Source organism: Saccostrea cucullata, unplaced genomic scaffold (genome assembly GCF_032062105.1).
Source record: "Saccostrea cucullata isolate Sc308-1 unplaced genomic scaffold, CSIRO_AGI_Scuc_v1 ctg448, whole genome shotgun sequence".
NCBI classification, from domain to species: domain Eukaryota; kingdom Metazoa; phylum Mollusca; class Bivalvia; order Ostreida; family Ostreidae; genus Saccostrea; species Saccostrea cuccullata.
Window position 1 is genome coordinate 520,439 of NW_026937346.1, and position 20,196 is coordinate 540,634.

Here is a 20,196-nt window from a genome sequence, read left to right on the forward strand (position 1 = left end):
TGGAAACTGCCGGACAAACGGACAAACAGATAGACTGGATAAAATCGGAAAAAATGAATGTTCAAATATTTAATCCTCAAGAAGAACCATTTATTTTTCTTTTATCAAAATATTTAATAGGGAATTTACTGCTCATTATGTTAATTATATTACTTTTGTTAAGATATACAAACCCAAATATGTGCTATTGCGAAGTGCATCCAAAGAGAAGGTTAAATCAAATACATCTTTTTGTATCTTTTCAATTTGTGTGGATGTTTCATCAGTATTATTTATCTTCAAATATTGATCTAGTTTCTTTTGCAGTCTCTCATTCGCAATTTGAACATCATTTTCATTCTTTTCCATTTTTGTACTCTATTTTCCATTTTTAGCATCTGTTTTTTCATTGCTATCATATCATCCACCAGAGAATACATTTGTCTCGCGAGTGATAAACTTCTTGTAGTTTCTTGATTCAACTGTTATCTCAGATTATTCATTTTTTCTGTTGACCGATTGGCACACGCAACTATAACTGGGTTTTCCTATTTCTGATCTGTTCTAAGCGACGGCGATATTGTTGCTGTAAGAAATGTGGAGGAAAGTAGGTGCAAAGCTGCCATTGTTTTAATCCAGAAGTTCAGATAAATGTTTCATGAAAAATAGGCACTGTTTGTTGTTCAGAGGTCGATGAAATTATGGTTATAATGTATCTCAACAATAGTGTGTTTTTCTAGAGCAACGAATATATTGCATTGTGGGTTAAAGTGATTTTAAAGTTATTGCACGCATATCAATTGTATAATGTTGGATCGGGGGAAAATAAAGAATAAAACATATTCTGTTTCTATAACACACTCTGTACCATCCTTTAAGATCCACTATCAGCCTCGCGTGACACTGGAAGCTGATATGGCTATTGTGACATGAAGTATATGCATATGTTTTTTGAAAGAAGCAAGTATTGAATAAATGTATACTCAAACTACTAGGATGCATGCATATTTCTCTGTCTATACTGATTTATTGTGAATGTTTTCTTGTGGATATCTCTTATCTAAGTTTGAAATCGCTTGCTTGTTAATTTGCTCTCCCTTTTTTCTCTCACCATAATGGGGTCAATAAACTAGCTATTATCATTTAACCAGAATCATGCATTATCTCAAAATTAATTTGTTAACCCAAATAAATACTTAATTTTTTATTCATAAGATGTATCGTTCTATCACATGGGTCAGACTGTTAACAGATTTTGACATTTTTGACTTGGTCTGCATTTGATCATACAATAGAAACTTTTCAGATACAAAGAATGATTACTATCTTCAGTTGTATTCATCTTCTAAAAGCTTACTGCAGTTCTAGTATAAAATCAGCGGTTGATGTGTGATTTGTTGACAATGAAATGTTTGGCACCAAAAGTTTCGCAAGCATACCTTTACTGTATAAAGTTTACAATAATATATAAGTATCTGTAAGTGTCTATGCATTAAATTTATTTACCCTAATTAAGTGGGATTTTTTGTTCTTTGATAGAAGTAATTCTATTTTCAACAATTAAAGGATCATTAAAACCACAGAATTTTCATTATCTTCAAAGTGGTAATCACAATTTTCTGAATGAAAATAGGGAAAAAAATATACCAATTAATGTTTCTTAGTTTGCAAGGTCCCTTCGAGAATTTTTACTCCTATTGTGTTTTTAAACTTCGGTTTATAGGAAGAGATCGTTAAAACCGAGGTTCCACGTCACAGAAGGTGCTAGCGCAACAAAGATCCGTCATACACAGCTCAAAACCCATAAAGCTGAGTATAGGACAAAATTTGTAGAAAAAGAGTCTCAGGGGTCGGTCATTATTTTATACGTTAGTCCTATAAAAAATTGACTCCCATTGAAAAAATGACCCCCTTTGGATAAGTGATACAAAATTTATAACAGGTGAAAGGGAAAAATATGCTGTATATTATAATTGTTCTTCCTTCGAGTAATTCATGCAATTGTTCGAATAGATTTTATCTTTGTTCTTCTTAGCACGTAGGGGCGATAACGTTCTTCATTTCTCTCTGTCGAAATATTGACAAGTCAGTTTTAAGAAATTAACAATCAATCAATTAATCTTTATTGCTCTTATAACTCAATTGCTCAAACCTATAAAATCAAAGATGGTACATGTAAATGAATCAAACGCACGCTGGAGATGAAATTTATGAATATATATATTTTTTTTACCGAACTCCATTGATACATTGTTTCAGAAAAAAAAAATTGTTGGGAAAAAGTAGAAATTTGTAGCAGACGAATTGATATCGGTGCGTACAAATAAGTAATTTGTTCGAATAATAAGGTTTCATTCGGAAGAGTGAGTAAAAATAGAAATGGATGATAGGACGCCTCGATGCTGTATATTTTTATATTTCCTCCTATACTTGCAGACTATCACTATATGATTAAAGATATTTTAAATCTTTGCAAATACATATTCTTTAAATAACCCCCCCCCCCTCAGTAGAACAACCAGCCTTGCAATGAACATTTTCAAGTAAGATATTTCAAAAAATGAATTACCGGTAAAAAAGGGCAAATTGCAGAGAGAGAGAGAGAGAGAGAGAGAGAGAGAGAGAGAGAGAGAGAGAGAGAGAGAGAGAGAGAGGCATACCTTTTCCTTAATTTTAAATATTAAATAAACTTTATTAGGAAATAAACTTTTTAATATTTTCTTTTTAAAATGTATATTCTTTGATATCTTTTTCACAGCGAAACTAATATTTACATTTTCTGAAACCAGAAAAAATCAAAAAGTCGTATGAAATAACTACGAGATTCACGTAGTCTTTCAATGCTAAAATTGTGTTTGAAAGTATATTTAAATTGCATTTAATGATTGATTGATTGTATACTGTTTAACGTCCCTCTCGAGAATTTTTCACTCATATGGAGACGTCACCGATGCCGGTGTAACGTTGAATTTTGACCCGGGTTGAAAATTGACCCGGGGGTTATTTTTCAACGTTGAATACTGAGACCAAAGGTGTTGAATTTAGACCCTAATCCGTTGAAAACTGAGCCGGGTCGTGAAAATTTGATCATGAAACCGGTTCAAAATTCAACAGCATAAAAACACATATTTATGATTGGGTTTTCACTACTGTGATTTAATTCATAGGTATGAGGGCCCGTTTTGGTATTTACTGCAAAAAGTAATATCTCCTATTTGAATATTAAGTGATATCACCTGTTCCAATAGATGATATCACCTATTTGATTTGAATTTGTGATATCACCTATTCGAAAAGATAATATCACCTATTCGAAAAGGTGATATCACTTATTCGAATTGGTGATATCGCCTATTCGATTGGGTGATATCACCTTTTCCAATCGAACAGCTGTAGTTTTTTTTTTTTTTTTTTTTTTTTTTTTGCTTACAAATTAATTTATTTCACTTATATATCATGTATACAACAAGAAAATCGTAGAAAACGCATGAAAACTGGGTAATCCGAATTTTCTTGATTCCAGTTGTAATCTATATATTATAGGGAGCATTCAGTATTGATTGTTGTAAGAAACTCAAACAGGTAATATCACCTATTCGAATAGGTGATAGCAGTTATTCAAATAGGTGATAGCACCTACTAGTTTTTAGCAGGAAAAGGTGATATCACCTTTTATTCTAAGCTCTCTGATTGGCTCAAACTTGATCATATGATTAAGTATAACAGCATAAAGACTTGAGTTACTATTCATAGAATCTGAAATGCGTATTGACTTCATGTTTTTTTTTCCCTTGTGATCAAATGCTATATTGCAGGAGTCCTTTTAGAAAATTTCATTAAAGTGAGTGACATCAAATAGTTTTGATTCCTCAATTAAAGATAATACAGAGTATGACTTGATGTTTCTGAAAAAAAAAAACTACAACTTGTATTAATATTTTTTTTAATGTTCCGTAATTGATGAGACGAAACAATGCTTTAAAGTCTTGAATTAGGATCTACATGTACTTTATATTAAAACATATTGGATATCGTTGTCAAATATTGATACAAGACATAATCAAATTAGTATTCTGAATAACTAAATCCTCTATAATTACTCCATCAATGTATAAAACGAAACATATTTATTTAATATTAAACAGCAACAGCTTAATTTATGATGATCTCTAGTCCCTAAGTCTTGAAGAGAGAAAACTTGTGCCCTATTCCCATATTTTCAAATTTTGTTTTGTCAATCTATGTGATAAATTGATTCATATTCGATAATAATGTCAAACGTTACATTCCTATTTAATTGAATTTACAACCAATTCTAGTTTAATTTGTCATATTTCCCAGAATGTAATCATGGCAATTATTGAAAAAGAATTAAAAAAAAAAAACATCTCATAGGAGATCATAGAGATAAAATTATGTAATAAGATGAGAAGTTTATCGAATAGGAATCATATTTTTTCGAATAGAAATGGATGCTAGTATGTTTTCGAACAATAACCTTATTGCATATAAACCAAATAATTATCAAATAAAAAAAGATAAAATTATTGAATAGGAATGACAAAATTAGCGACAAGCAACCGATTGTTTTAAATATAAATGACATCGAATAGGAAACGCGTGTTTTCGACAGAAAATATGTAAATTTAATGATATATGAATCATATTGTCACATTTCCTGTAATTGGAATAGCAATTTATCGAATACAAATTACAAATAATGGAATAGAAATAACAAGTAATCAAATAGGAATCACATTGTATAGAATAAGAATTTTTTAGAATAAGAATAATCTCATTCTCAAGGTTATGGTTCGAAAGCGATCAATTTTCAAGCCGAGACAGGCTACTGACAAATAAGTTAATTGTTTTAGGGATTTCAGCAATTCATTTAAAGTCAGCATTACTTACATGCTATCGTCGCTATAATATTGCTCTTTTTCACAAATATGACCTATCATTGGAATCATTTTAGTCGATGTGTTTCATTCTAATTCTTAGGCTATTAATTTTGTTATTTTTATACTGAATTTGAATAGATGGGATGTTCCACCCGCCGGATCAATATATATAGGGCTTACTTTCTAGAAGTTGTTTTGTAGTTATTTATGGATGCCATAGATTTTGGAAACTATTTTCAAAAATAAAGTTGTCATGCTTGAAGATAACTGAAATCGTGCACTGATCAAAATGTACATACATACACGGGGTGATACTGTATGTTTATTTCTATTATTCTTGAAAAGGGAAAAAATTGAAAACAAAATATAAATAAAGTGATATTGCATGATAAATCCCGTAAAACAACTTCCCAGCTAAAAAAATGTTCAAACTTTGAGGTGGGGTCAATATTCAACAGGGTCAATTTTCAACTTGTTGACGTCACCATGTGTAAGAGAAAAAATTATCAAGCTGTTGAAAAATGACCCCGGGTATAAATTCAACGACTTTTGGTCTCAATATTCAACGTTGAAAAATGACCCCGGTTCAATATTCAACGTTGAAAAATGACCCCCGGGTCAATTTTCAACTCGGGTCAATATTCAACATTACACCGGTGAAGGGCTTCAAATTTAGACCTATACTCGGCACTTGAGCAGTGAGGGTTCTTTATCGTGCCAACGCCTACCGTGACCCTAAGTTTTTAAGGTCATATCCGAAAGACCCGTGACTTTCACTTCTAGTTCCGAGCGCTTGGCGAAGGAACAGTCACTACCTTTGTTTACGTCTTAGGTATGACGCGGCGCCGCGAACGAGAATCGAACCCGGGCCTCCCGATTACGAAGCGAACGCTCTACCACTAGGCTACCGTGACCGGTTAAATTGCATTTAAGAATAGTTTAATCTTCGCTGTATTGCCATACAGGGGCATAGCTGTTTTACAAACACGTCGTTTTACATGTATATATAAGAGGAGTTGCGGATAAGAGATGGATACCCCAAAGGGCAACAGACGGACGGACATCCCAATCACTGTATACCCTCCTGCTTTTCAAGCGGAGGATATAATAATATGTAATACTGCTGATTTTTTTCTGTCAGTACGATGATTTCCACCATCGAAAAACAATGTATACCTAAACCTATAGGCTCGATAAATCTTTTACTACTTTAGACTCTGAATCATCGCATTGACCTTAAAATATAGCTATAATTGTATAATGTTATGAGATCAATTTATTCCTAATTAGCTCAGGTGAGCATTTTGGTCAGTGTGGTTCTTTATCTATTTTTTTTGCCCCCTAAAAATTTCAGCTTTAATCCACAGGGAGTCATTTCTCTACGGGGGTCATTTTTCTTCTTTTTGGGTTCTGCAAATTTTAAGGGTAGTGACACTTTTACTATGGGCAAAAGGGTCATTTTTCGACGTAGAATAATGACCGGGTGTAATTTTCCGCCGTAGAATATTGACTGGGAGTCATTTTTCGATAACGAAAAACGATCCCCCGGTCATTATTCGATGCGGGTCATTATTCTTCTTAACACCGGCAAATGTTGATGTCTCCATATAAGTGAAAAATTCGCAAGAAGGACATTAAATGAAATACCAACAAAAACACATTGAAACGCCACGGTGTAAATTTAGACCTGTACTCAACATTATAGGCCTATGAGAAGTGAAGAATCCTTTTCTTGCCAGCAAGTTACTGCTGCCATATACTGGAATCAGTTTATAGGTCTCCTCTAGAGCAAACTCTCTAACTTGCTCCAGTCGGGCTATCACCGATTTATGATCTGAGTGTAACATTAAATATCTTATCAATAATCTTTTCCTCACGGAGACACGTTGAGCACTCTGTATCAAAGGTAAGATTAAGATTTAAGACGGCTAGTTTGGCTACAAAGGATGAGGCGAATTGCGGCCCCCGGTAAATTGACAAAAAATAAACTTTCTAATTTTTACTCACATTTTTATATGTAACTAATCACAGATATGTGTACCTTCATAAAATATTATTTTTAAGAAAAATAGACACGTGGTTTGAAATATATTGATCCTTTGTTGGGGTAGGGGTATCATGTTTACATCCAATTCCCATTGCATTTTAACCCCACTCCACTCTTTGAAACCCTTAAAATAAACGAGCGCAGGTAGGTACAATTTTCTCCTTTGGTTGGTCACTGTATTTTATTGAAATCTACCTAAAGGCAAAAAGAGAAAATTGTACGTAACTGCGCTTACATGCTATCTTTTTTTAAATTGTAAAATCTAGCTGCCCTTTCCCATTACGAACAGGATCGACGGAACTAGATTTTCTGACGTAAGAATGTATTCATATGCTAATCGAGGCATGGCGAGACTTTCTAACTGACCAATCAGCTAAATGAAATTCGTTACGAGTGAGTACCACAAAAATACACTATGGAATTTCACTGCTTTCAGAAATTTTTTTGCATTTGAGTCACAGATTAAACACGGATCTACATATGTACAATTTGGAGCCGAAATGGCAGTAAAAATTTAAATAATTTACAAACAATTGATAAATATACATTAGTTTAAAGGTTTTGTAGCGTGTTTGGTGAGCAATTAGCTAGGTCTACGCGTATTCCCGAGTATCATTGAATTCAAGTTTCATGTGCATTTCTTGTCCTAAAAAACGTAAATGCTGAAAATCCATGCGTATTATTAAGTATAAACAATCTTGGCTGACCATTATAATAGTTGAAATGTAGAAAAAGAATAACAGGTTAATTGACCTAATCCACGTGTCTGAGATAAAATGTAAACGTTGTAAACAAGCACGTTTTGTTGTTCTGTCATCGGATTGGACAATGACTATGTGCGAAATAATAATAATAGCCATATGAGGTCTTCTCGGACGAACAATTCCATCTATTGTACTAAGTCCTGCCCATAAAAGAACATATTCTCACAAACCTGGCTGAATTTAGTTGTGATAGGGTCTAAAAATCGACTAACATTGTTGTAGATTAAATATAATTCGTCGTGGAAAAGGGGGCCCCAGATAACAGTTATGTCACCTCATCCTTTACCGGCGGATACAGCTCTAAATGTTTTTTAATGATTGAATGTTTTAAAGTAAAGGTAAAAACATTCCAGCTGAAATATAAACTTGAGGTATAACATTCTCAAAAATATTTTATGCAGGACTTGTCTTTTTAATGTAATAGTATATAAAGCTTTGGCCATTCATATCTTTTCGAGAGATTACGTATAAAGTCTTATTAAGATCATACAAACCCGTACCTGTACATGTTTATATACCACTGAAAAACGTGTTTACAGTTGAAGTCAAATTGAGATGCTTGTTTTGTGCCGTCCTGATTTTTGCGGAAGTCTCATCAGCAAAATTGTTTATCTTTAAAATATTTACGCAGTGGTAAGAGCTTCTGCTCTAGAGTCGACGAGTAAAGAGCTCGTCCTTACATTGCTGGTTTGAATCTACAGCATAACCTGATAACGTGGAAACTGTTCTTTCTGGCAAGACCGTATACCGTGTTAGCATGAAAAATGTATACTACATGTACTTCTGAATGGCTCAGAGTGTGGAGTAAAGACATTATATTTATAAATGTGCACATACGCACACCGGCGGAGGGGGACGTCCCCGTATGAGTGAAAAATTGTCGAGAAAGGCTTAAAATAACTATAAAAAACAAACAAACATCTACCGAGGAATACACGTGTCTCGAAATTGTTTATTTCATTGTAGCTTCTGGTTTTACTGCTGTCTCAATTTGTTCATATCTTTATCCTTTTAGTGTTTGACCCAAGCAACTTTCATAGGATTTTATAATTTCTGGTCTGTTGCAAGAGATTTCTTGATTTTAAAGGTATTTGGACACAGATTTGAAGTTAATATTTTCTCTATAATATTACGACTTATAGATTTCAATAGCATTTCCCACAAAAATCAATTAAAAATCTTCTTTCATTTAAAAGTTATTAAACTTTTAAATTTTTTGGCGGGTTTGATTGATACATCCTTGCACTTTCACAATTATTTACTTTATTCTTAATCCTTAGGAAAAGTGGTAATCTTGTGTATTAATGAAAAATATTTATACTATAATCCAAAACATATTCAGAGTAGACATGTTTGAAAACAAAACAAACACACAATATATTGTCAGTCCGTGCAGTTGTGCTGAACAGACTTTGGCGATTGAACGCACCCGGTGAATCGTAAACACAAAACAATAACAAAACTCCAGCCCTGTTTACAAAAACTGTGTACATAACACGAGTGTGATCGATTTGCAAAACTCTGTACTCAATGGAATGACGATACTTCTGAAGGTGTTTTTCTTTTTAACATTTCTACTCTGAATAAAATTATTTTTCTGGATTCAAGTTTTAATAATTTTCACGAATACACAACAAGATTGCCACTTTTCTTAAGGATTAAAAATAAAGTTAAAATCATTGAAAGTGCAAGGATGTGTCAATCAAACCCGCCAAAAAGTTGTGAAGTTTTAATAACTTTCATATGAAATAATATTTTTAATTAATTTTTGTGTGGAATGTTATTAAAATATATAATTCATGATATTATACAGAAAATATTAACTTCAAATCTCTGTCCAAGTACATGTACCTTTAAAGCAAGCCAAATGTATCACCCTAAGGTTAAGGGATGCATTACGTATACTGCCACTTCAGATTTCAAAATCAACAAAGATTAAACCAATAAATCACCCAGGAAATATGTTGGGTTTTTTTATATCCGTGGGTACAATTTTGTAACATTTTTTCATCTTAGTGAAGATTTTTGTTTTTTTTTTTAGAAAATTATACAACGTTGTACCCTAGTTACGAGTGATTTCTTTTGTTAAAAGTGTGCGTTTTCTGTACATAACCCACACTTTTCTATAACTCCGCCCATCGAGTTGGGATAAAAGAACTATTTATAAAACGATCATGCTCGGTTTTTAAATGAAACATACGGTCTTGTTATACCAAATTTAGGAGAGTAAAAATGAGTAAAAATTTTCAATTAAATACATCAATTTGTAATAAATAACAGTTAAAAACGGCCAGTAATACTTTAACTTTAGTTAAAAGTGAAGAAAAAACTTAGGAAATCGCTTGATTTTTAAACCTTTTTTTAAAAAGTGTAATTACCAGGGTGACGTTAGCTTAGTAGATTCCAATATATCGTTCTTTTGATAACCAACAAGGGAAACACGGTACATGAACATACTTGACGCAAAAACAAGTGTACACTACTGTACTTAAATGACCTTTTCGATTGCGGATCAAAGATCTAATTTTCATTAAATTGAAATATACATATAACTCCTAACAAACATTTCAATCAAGTTACCACTGTTCACGGCAAAGTTTGTATCATGTTTACAAAAATCTAAGTTAAACCAAGTTGATAATAAATTTAAATTACTAGCATGTAAATTTGACTATTGAAATTTACGAGAGAGAAAAAATCATATTAAATTAGCATTGATCATTGAAACCAAACTCGTTATTTTTTCAATTACATAAATCAAACTTTTTAAACGGGCCTAGATCTATATGTTTAATTTTTATGTCGCTTGTGTGGCCCAGTGGTTAAAGCGCCTGCCCTAGAGTCACGAAGTAAGGAGTTGAATCCCACTGTGGGACGTGGAGACCTATAAAGTATAAACAGAGGTCCCGTGTCGCAGAAGGTGTTGACAAGAAGATCTCTCACTGCTCAATGACCGAGTATAGGGCAAAATTTATAGCAAAATTTGAAAAGTATTGTATACAATTCACTTACCCTATATTCGATGGGCGTGGTCAGAAGGACACGAAGGAGCATAAAATCATATGAAATGCATCTTGCATTTGACTTACATATAAATGATTTTTGAAAACTATGGTACAAGTCATTTACCCCATATCACACTGCTGTTGATTATGTGTAGATACCCGATGGGCGTGGTCATAATGACAACTCGAGAGCTACGCTCCCTCGTGTCATTATGACCACGCCCATCGGGTATCTACACATAACCAACAGTATGCTATGGGGTAACTACTACAGAAAGTGACAATTTAAGAACATTTAAATGGTCAAGTTCCTAAATGAGCATTAGATCAATATTTGATTCATGAAACTTATGGAGACGGATTTGTTCTAAACTCACTTCAATGGACCCACAAAAGAATCAGTAGAGCAAAAATTGCCATATTTAATGAATAAACATGAATTTAACTGCAAATCGAAGCTTGTAAGACAGAAAATAGAACGGCTATAAATCAGTGGATATTTATTTTGCGATAAAAATGCACGTTTTGTGACTGATATATCTAGTATATACATTAAAGTTGCTATTTCGATATACTATATATTAAGATTAATCTTTTATTCTAATACATTCATTTATTTTTTTCCAAAACAAAACATTCCCTACAACTGTCGAGAATAGCACTTCTGGTATAAAATACCCATCAAAAGTTCATGGAAAATTTTGACAATAAAATAAAAACCAGACAAATGCAATAACAGAAAGATTGAAAATACGGCTCATTGCGACTCAATTTTAGAATGAAAGCTGCATCCTATTTTGTACAAATTGCACAAGTAATTTCTCGTCCATGAACGTATGGCGGACACTGTAAGGAATATCCACAATGTGCTTCTACCGGATAGAAGTATTTACCACCTTTGGAAACGGGACCTGTCCTAGACTTTTCTGGAAATTCATCCACACATGCATACTCGGTGGCTGACGCATGTGTAAATTTGTCAGCCATAAGATAGCCAGCGTATTCCAGATGCCAGCCATTGTAACATTTATTTCTTCCTGGAATTCTTAAAACTGATCTTCGCTTGGTGCTCCGACAAACAGCGCAAGGGACACCATGTCCTCGTAGCTGTCCATCAAATGGAGTTCCAGATATATTAATACTATTTCCTGCGTACTCGACACCGTGTAGATTCTGATTGTCATTATTCAAGACGTCATTGTACTTCCCCCAGGTGGGATCGTACGGTAAACAGATATAATTAACCGAACCACCCTGATGTAAGTAATAGCTACCTCCTACAAAACCTAAAAGTAAAAAAAAATGCTATAAACTGGCATTATATGTAACCTTAGTGCACAATTGTAGAATAATACTAATACTATATGATATAAAATGCATTATCAAAATGTAATGTATTAATAAAAAATATACTAATATTTCTTAAATCATATTTTTCATCAGGTGTACATGTAATACGGAATTAAGAAAATATAATCAAGTTGAAAAGCCCATTCAAAAATGCATATCATGAGTATAACAAACAGGAACTATGAAAATTATATATTCTTGGCATTTCCCCTTGCATTCTGTTGAAGTGAGTAAAGAATATGGTACAGTTTCAATACTAATCTTGCCCTTTACTCGTTTTTTTCTAAATTTTAGAAGTGATGTAAGAAGCTAAATTCATCCTTTCTCAATTATTGAAATTCGATGCGCCATAAAAGTCGTTTTTCATTATGACCTCCTAAATGCTAATCGTGACGTAATGAACTTGATAATTTTCCCGTATTTTCTTTTAAAGTTTCAAAAGACATCAATTTTTAGTGGAATTCTCTTTCAGAAAATATATAGTGCATGTATCGCCCATTAAGATTTTGAGCTACTGTAGAAGTACTTTTTCCGCGTGGTATTAATTTACGCTATGTACGCGGTCACATATTTTCCACGGAAATTTGTCCATGCGTTCTTAATATAAATGTAAGGCATATAGTGACAGTCTGAGAAATCCCTGTAATATTCTACACGCGGATTAAACAGAAATTGAGATTCCATGGAATTATGTCTCCGTGGAAAAAAGTACGTCTACAGTATATGAACATTCAAATCTTTTTACACAATATATCAAAAAATTGAAGTAGACCATGTTGGTAGATACTAATTTCTAAATAAAAATAAGTACCGACATAACTCATTTTGAGGCATTTCTGCATAAAAATAAGAAATGTACGAAATCAATGACGTCATATTTCAAGAATGGTCCTTCTTCATGCCATGTTATTGAATGGTTTATCATATTTATCTACTCAACTCATGTTGAAGCTAATTTCATAACTTTTTAAGAACATGGACTTTTTAGGGCACAATATCGACCAAGTTGTACCTTCTTTAACTCTCAATGTGTCATTCTCCCACCGAGCATTCACTTGGCTCATAATCGTTTTTATTTAAAAGAAAATCCGTAGAGCAATTTATTTTGGATTTACATGATTTGATAAATTATTTCGTTTATAAATCTATCTTTTCATAAAAGTGTAGATATCTGCATTTCTTTTTCGTGAAAGTGTCATTTATATATACCTTGATAAACAAGTTCTGTTTCATTCTCTGGGCATTCACTTCTTCCCCACCGTGTATAAAGCGCACCTTCATTTTTCGCCAATGCTGTAGAAAAATAATCAAATATATTAGATCATGAATTGCTAAACCAAATATCTTGAGAACACTATGCCTATACTGGTTCAATGATATTATACAATTATGGACTCATTTTTTGTTCAGTATGGTTTATTATTAACAAGAGAATATCAATTTTGACCGAAGTAAAGTACACATATACATAAAAACAGTGCAATGTATACCGGTACATATTTTTTCAGAGACAGAGATTTTAGTATCAGTATGCAAGACTAGGATGTGCCCTAATTCATGACCATGTCCTGTCCTTGAAGTGTTATCTTTCTTTGATTTTACTCAATATAAATCAATTCTAAAAATAAATATTTTGGGGAAAATACTCTTTGATTTTATTGATATTCCCGGTATTTATTTTTGATTAAAAAAAAAAATTCTTCTTTCCATAGACTTCAATGCAATCTTCAATGATAAATTAACGCTTAGGTAATAGAGTTTTTGAAAATTTCACTTGGTAAATCCTTTTTGAACTATAAGATGCTTTGAAATAACATTAAAATTTTATACACAATTGATGTTAAAGGTAAGAAAATTTGGTCCTTATATGAGTCGGATACCTTAAAATTTCTTTTGAATTTAGCAGTTTTATTGTGGTGCATTTGCAATAAAACAGGACGATGTAGATAAAAAAAAACATCTTGGTTTGAGTTTTCGTTATAAGCTATCTTACAAGAGCAGCAACATCTTCGCATGCCTGAGAGGAAAGCTCAAGTAAGCTTTTCTTATCAAAATTTGTCCATTGTCTGTCGTCGTCGTGGTTGTAATCTTTTCAATTTTTCGTCTTCTTCTTACGAACCACTTGATCAATGTTAACCGAACTTATCACAGGGCATCTTTGGGTAAAGAGGATTGAAGTTTGTTCAAATGAAGGGCCATACTCTATTTCTAGGGGAGATAATTATGAATCAGTGAAAAATTAACAACATCTTTTAAAAATGGCCGCAATGGGGTATAAAATTTTAACATAGGAATACACGGGAAAAATCTTTACAATTTTCCAGTTCTTCATCATATCATTTCCTTAATATTTCAGTTGTAATTCCAATCTTTCATAAATTAATGGTGAATCAGAAATCTAGAAAATGATGTTCGACCCATTTTTTCGTTACTGTACATGGACACTTGACCAAGATTAAACACAATTTTTACTTTGTGTCCAGCAGGAAGATTCAAAATCACAAACCCGGTATTTCGTCTCTGTATCTGCATTGATGGAGCCTCTTCTTATACCGTTTTGTTTTAAAACAGCTCCCATCTCTCCATATTGACAAGATTCCCCAGAGATACACGGCGGGTGTGACCGGTCGGCAGGGAATGCTCACTCCTCAATGGTACCTGATCCCACCTCTGATGTTTCTGGGGTCCGTGTTTGCTCTGCTCTAATTTTGTATTGTTTTATGGACTTTGAGATTGAATACTGTTCGTTATCTCCATATCCTTCTTCCCAGCTGCGTGTAATGTCTAAGAAAACGCAAAGACACCTGATGTAGGGGCAAGGAAGTTCCAGTCCTTTCATTATATCCATTTCCAAGGTTAGTAACAACAGTATCAAAGATTAATGTTTTTCCCTCGGGTAAACACTTGAAATCGGCGGAATAGTAAGCATAAAAACCGTTTTGTGTTTCTATGATATTGTGTTTTCTCAATGTAAACTGAAATAAGCCATCAAAATGCATGAATTTTTTCTAGAAAGATGTTATAGGAAAAAATATCAAAGGCAACGGACGTATTCATTACTCGATGTTGTGACTGAGTAGACATTTTTGTATATAATAGTATATTTTGAAGTCTCTTTATAAATTGAAAGTTGTTAATATTCGAGGGTTGTTAGAAAAGTTCGCGGACAAGTTCTTTTGTGAGCACGCTATTTCCATGAAACCGGTTAAACTCTCCAGATAAAAACTTAAACCTTTTTTCCAACAAGCATACAAAGATTTTATGTTCTACAGTGATAATTGAAAAACATACAGCCATATTATTTTGACAAAACATGCTTTACGTAGCATGCTACTTTTTCCAACGCTTATATATTACATAGACTTTTTAATGAAATTTAAAAATGCACGGTTGTGGCGCAGAAAGAACCATGAAATTTTATCTGTCGCTAGTGTATTCATGAAACGTCACTTGGTGAAATTTTGGATTGAATTGGAGGGGATATGAATGTTTTATAGGCATTTACATATAATCAACGCGTAAAATGAATTCCAAGAATGGGAACATCATTGAATGTCATGGAGCATCTAGCTACTAAAGTTTATGGGTATATACAGGAAAATTTAAAAAAATAAACTAAAAAGCTTCTAGATGCTGCTTAAATTATCTTCACGTAAAAACAGACAATAATATTCAATAGGTAGTAACTTAATAAGCATGGAAGGATTAACATCTTTAATTATTTAGTTTTATGCGATACCTCAAAAAAAAAAATGGAAAGATATAATTACCTTCGGAAGAATTTCCAAAATTCGTCTGAATATTTACATTTTCTTCCTTCAGTCGAGCTACTTCATTTTTCAATGTCTGAACATCATATATAAGTTCTTCAACATTTTGAACAAGTTGCAGCTTTTGATGATAATAATTTTCCTGGCCACGAAAAATTTCTCCTAAAGTTTCTAATACCTTTGTAGATGAGACATTCCTTTGTTGCTTTGGTAGAAAAACGGCCTCTAATATATGCACATTTGCGAACAACATTACGGCAATCGTTATTAATAAACCTGTGATGGAGAAATTAGAGAACCGCATGATTTACTTATACCAGAAACATGTATGCATTTGCTTATATTTCCCCTTTTTATATATACCAAGTACTTACATAATGCGTACATTATGCGTAGGTTCTTCAGATAAAGGGTAAACAGTACGTATTACTGCGCATAAGCAGGTTTATTTTTTTAATTATATATTGTATATTATACATAATTACATTTGTCAGTCTTGAAAATTAACAGGGATTGTGTTCATGCAAAAAATTTTATCAAAAAACAACTTAGCAGTATCAGTATCCATTTACGAGCAAATAGTAATAGTTTAGAGATATGACAACATTAATGACATAATATGGAATTCGATTATGATTAATTAAGCCATTTAAAGAGGCTGGGGGTGGCAGCCATTTTCAAACTATTTCGATTTCCTTTAAAAGAAGAGCCTCATATAAAAATATGCAACAATGATAAATTTTAAAACTAAAATGTATGAATATTTTCTTTGCCAAATGATAGTTGACAGCTTAAGATACTAGCACTATATAGACACTAGATACTATATTTGTATCTAAAAAAAAAAACAAGTTAAATCTGGTGGTTAATTTGTGGTTAATTTGTTGACCCCTCAGCCTTCTTAAAATTATTTGTGGACTTTAGATTCCAAGGTCCCTTTAAAGGTGTTTTTTTTTAAATGTATGTCCGTTTTAAGAAGTTTGGATATTGTCAACAACCAGTTTGAATTTAAACTTGAATTATGATACCCCGTAAAAGCTATACCCCCGTATTGTTAAATATTAACTTAACAACAAAACTCTTTGACAAACATTATGGCTTCAACTTTTATATCAACTTCGCTCCTACCCCATACCCTTATTATTTGCGTATAGATTTTATGCCTCCCAGTTGATTCAATACGCAAGAGCATGCTCTAAGTATGGTCAATTTCTAAAACGAGGCCAGCTCCTAACAAATAAGTTGATGAAATAAGGATTGAAAAGTCTTAATGGCTTTATCAGAAAATAAGTTCTTTCATTAAGTCGAATACTGATGGACGGTTACCTGCAAATTTTTTAATCCATTATGAACACATTGTCAACGGCCGAACTTATAATTAACAAATTAAGAATTGTTTAAGAATTTTTCCGTTTGCCTGACAAGGACAAGGAGTCACGGCGGATATCACCTGTATACATGTAAGGTTGTGCTCATTCCTTCATGCAAAAGATCTCACTTCTGATGATTTTAGAGGCACATGTTTGCCATTCTCCCAATCAATACATTTAAGTGGACTTTTGAACTTTTTGAAGAAAAAGGGCACTACTCAATAATTCAAAGACGAATAACAATTACTTCTAAAACATTATTTATCATTTTCAAATATTGAACAATTGTGAAATCGTGTCAGTGACATTGCATCATAAATTAAGCCAAAAAAGTAAAGATCAACTTATGGGGGAGTATGAAATATGCATAAATTTAATGCATAAGACAGAGAATACCACCTTAGATAGTCTGTAAGCCCTCGATACATCTCCGCCTGTGTAATTAAGTCCCATTCTCATCTTAAACGTACCACTTGCATAAACTAGAGGTATTGTGAGCACTGAGCTCACTAAATGATACCTCCAGCCTACAAAATGACATTATAATGTTTTGCTCAGTGAGACCCGAAATAAGTGTCACATGAAAATGTACAAGGAAATTAACAAAATGTGGTTTCCTGCTTTCGGTATATTTGTGGGTGGGATGTCAGATGATATATTGTTTTAAATATGAACGCCCTATCAAAATTCAAACTCAAAACCATGAAATATAGAGATAACGAAAAATAATAAATCAAGCATTGTTGATAATATCAAAACTTCTTAAAATTGACATGCACATTTAAAAAAAAAATCACCTTTCAAAGGAACCTTGGGATCTGAAGTCCAAAAATAACCTTAAATGTCTTAATCATAATCGAATTCCATATTACGTCATTAATGTTGTCATATCTCTGAACTATTTACTATTTGCTCGTAAATGGACACTGATACTGCTAAGTTGTTTTTTTATATATAATTTTTTGCATGAACACAATCCCTGTTATTTTTCAAGACTGACAAATGCAATTAGGTATAATATGCAATATTTAATTAAAAAATAAACCTGCTTATGCGCAGTAATACATGTATGTGCTGTTTACCCTTTATCTGAAGAACCTACGCATGATATACGCATTATGTAAGTACTTGTGTTATATAATTAGGGGAAATATCAGCAAATGCAGGCATGTTTCTGGTATAAGTAAATTATGCGGTTCTCAATTTTTTCCATCACAGGTTTATTAGTAACAATTGCCGTAATGTTGTTTGCAAATGTGCATACACTAGCGGCCGTTTTTCTACCAAAGCAACAAAAGAATGTCTCATCTACAAAGGTATTAGAAACTTTAGGAGAAATTTTTCGTGGCCAGGAAAATTATTATCATGAAAAGCTGCAACTTATTCAAAACATTGAACAACTTATATATGATGTTCAGACAATGAAAAATAAAGTAGCGCGACTGATGGAAGAAAATGTAAATATTCAAACGAATTTTGGAAATTTTTCCGATGGTAAATATATCTTTTCATTTTTATTATTTGTTATTTTGCAGATCATTTCTGTCGGCTGGATTGTTCTTTTCTGCTTTTTCCATTGGTAGAAATGCTTAAGATCAACTCTTTGTCTATGTCTCGACAAATCACAATGACAAAATTTAAATTTTTAAAAGTTATATAAATGTTATTAACGTGACTTTTAAATCATTTTTTGTTTCTGTGAAGAATAAACATACATGCACAACTAATTGATGTTTACTTTTTTAAGATTATATTTTGAACATGATCAAACAGCGGAATATAACAACCTTCAATTTATAAAAGAGACTTCAAAATACACTATTATATACAAAAATGTTTACTCAATTACAACATCGAGTAGTTATTTTTTTTTTCTGAAACATGTACTATCTAGAAAAATATCATGCATTTTGATAGGATATGTCTTATTTCAGTTTGCAAGGAAAAACACAATATCAGAAAACACAGAATGCTTTTTATGCCTACTATTCCGCCGATTTCAAGTCTTTATCCGAGGGACAAACATTAATCTCTGATACTGTTGTTAATAACCTTGGAAATGGATATAATTAAGGACTTGAACATTCATCGGCCCAACATCTGGTGTCTTTGCGTTTCTTGGACATTGCACGCAGAAGGGAAACATATATCTGGGGAATCTGGTCAATTCCGAGTGATGGGAGCCGTTTTAAAACAAAATAGTATAATAAGAGGCTCCATCAATGCAGCTACAGAGACGAAGTATAACGAAGGTGCTGGTACCGGGTTTGTGATTTTGAATTTCGCTGCCGGAGACGAAGTAAAAATTGTATCTAATCTTGGTCAAAGGTCCATGTACAGTAATGATAAATCTGGTCGTACATCATTTTCTGGATTTCTGATTCACCATTAATTTCTGAACTTTGGAATTAGTACTGAATTGTTAAGGAAAAGATATGATGAAGAACTCGTATTTATGATATATACACAATCATTTTTATTAATTATATGACAGTATGAGTATACATACTTAATACGCATGGCGCTAGTTTTCGGTGCGGCTGTTTGGAGCTTGATTATACATAGTCCAAGAAATTCACTTTCCAACTCTGCTAACGTTATTTTTAAATTACCCGTATTCCTTTCTTTGTGTCTTAAGCAATGATGAAATAAATTTATAGAAAGATTAATTTGTAAATTTCAATTTCTGCATGATGTCTTTATTAATGATTAAGTCGTCATTTCGTAAGTTCTATGGTCGATATAATGACATTGTCAGCAACAGCAATCCATAACTGAGTTAAATGCTAACTGACGTTTTTCATACTGAATGTTAATCCATTATTTATACACTATATTGACGACGAATTTTTCCGTTATTTCCTGATCATAACAAGGAAAACACGCAGATGTGACCGGTCGTCAGGGGATGCTCACTCCTCCATGGCACCTGATCCCACCTTTTGTTTTGGACTTCCGTGTTTGCTCTGCTTCTAGTTGTATGTTGTAATGTTTTATTGTTGTATTTACT

The 20,196-nt window shown here is 32.7% G+C and overlaps 3 protein-coding genes across 3 annotated transcripts in view; all 3 read right to left on the minus strand.

Moving 5' to 3' along the window:
* LOC134247981 (uncharacterized) overlaps positions 1–20,196 on the minus strand; it is a 171,785-nt gene that overhangs the window by 12,356 nt on the left and 139,233 nt on the right. The gene's annotated exons all lie outside the window — the stretch shown is intronic.
* The window catches only part of LOC134247986 (uncharacterized), a 132,583-nt gene that overhangs the window by 5,208 nt on the left and 107,179 nt on the right, over positions 1–20,196 (minus strand). The gene's annotated exons all lie outside the window — the stretch shown is intronic.
* LOC134247980 (uncharacterized) lies at positions 11,181–16,155 on the minus strand. The gene is made up of 3 exons (XM_062730391.1): positions 15,817–16,155; positions 13,256–13,339; positions 11,181–11,982 (listed from the first exon to the last, which is right to left on the minus strand). The coding sequence occupies exons 1-3, from the start codon at positions 16,118–16,120 to the stop codon at positions 11,489–11,491; spliced, it is 882 nt and encodes a 293-aa protein (XP_062586375.1). The 5' UTR covers positions 16,121–16,155; the 3' UTR covers positions 11,181–11,488.

What these genes read in the sequence shown, in the direction of transcription:
- LOC134247980 (XM_062730391.1), bottom strand. Translation starts at nt 16,120, where the DNA reads ATGCGGTTCTCTAATTTCTCCATCACAGGTTTATTAATAACGATTGCC. An exon ending in TTTTGGAAATTCTTCCGAAG is followed by an intron (nt 13,340 to 15,816) that starts GTAATTATATCT and finishes ATTTTTCTACAG; the next exon opens with CATTGGCGAAAAATGAAGGT. An exon ending in AACAGAACTTGTTTATCAAG is followed by an intron (nt 11,983 to 13,255) that starts GTATATATAAAT and finishes TTTTACTTTTAG; the next exon opens with GTTTTGTAGGAGGTAGCTAT.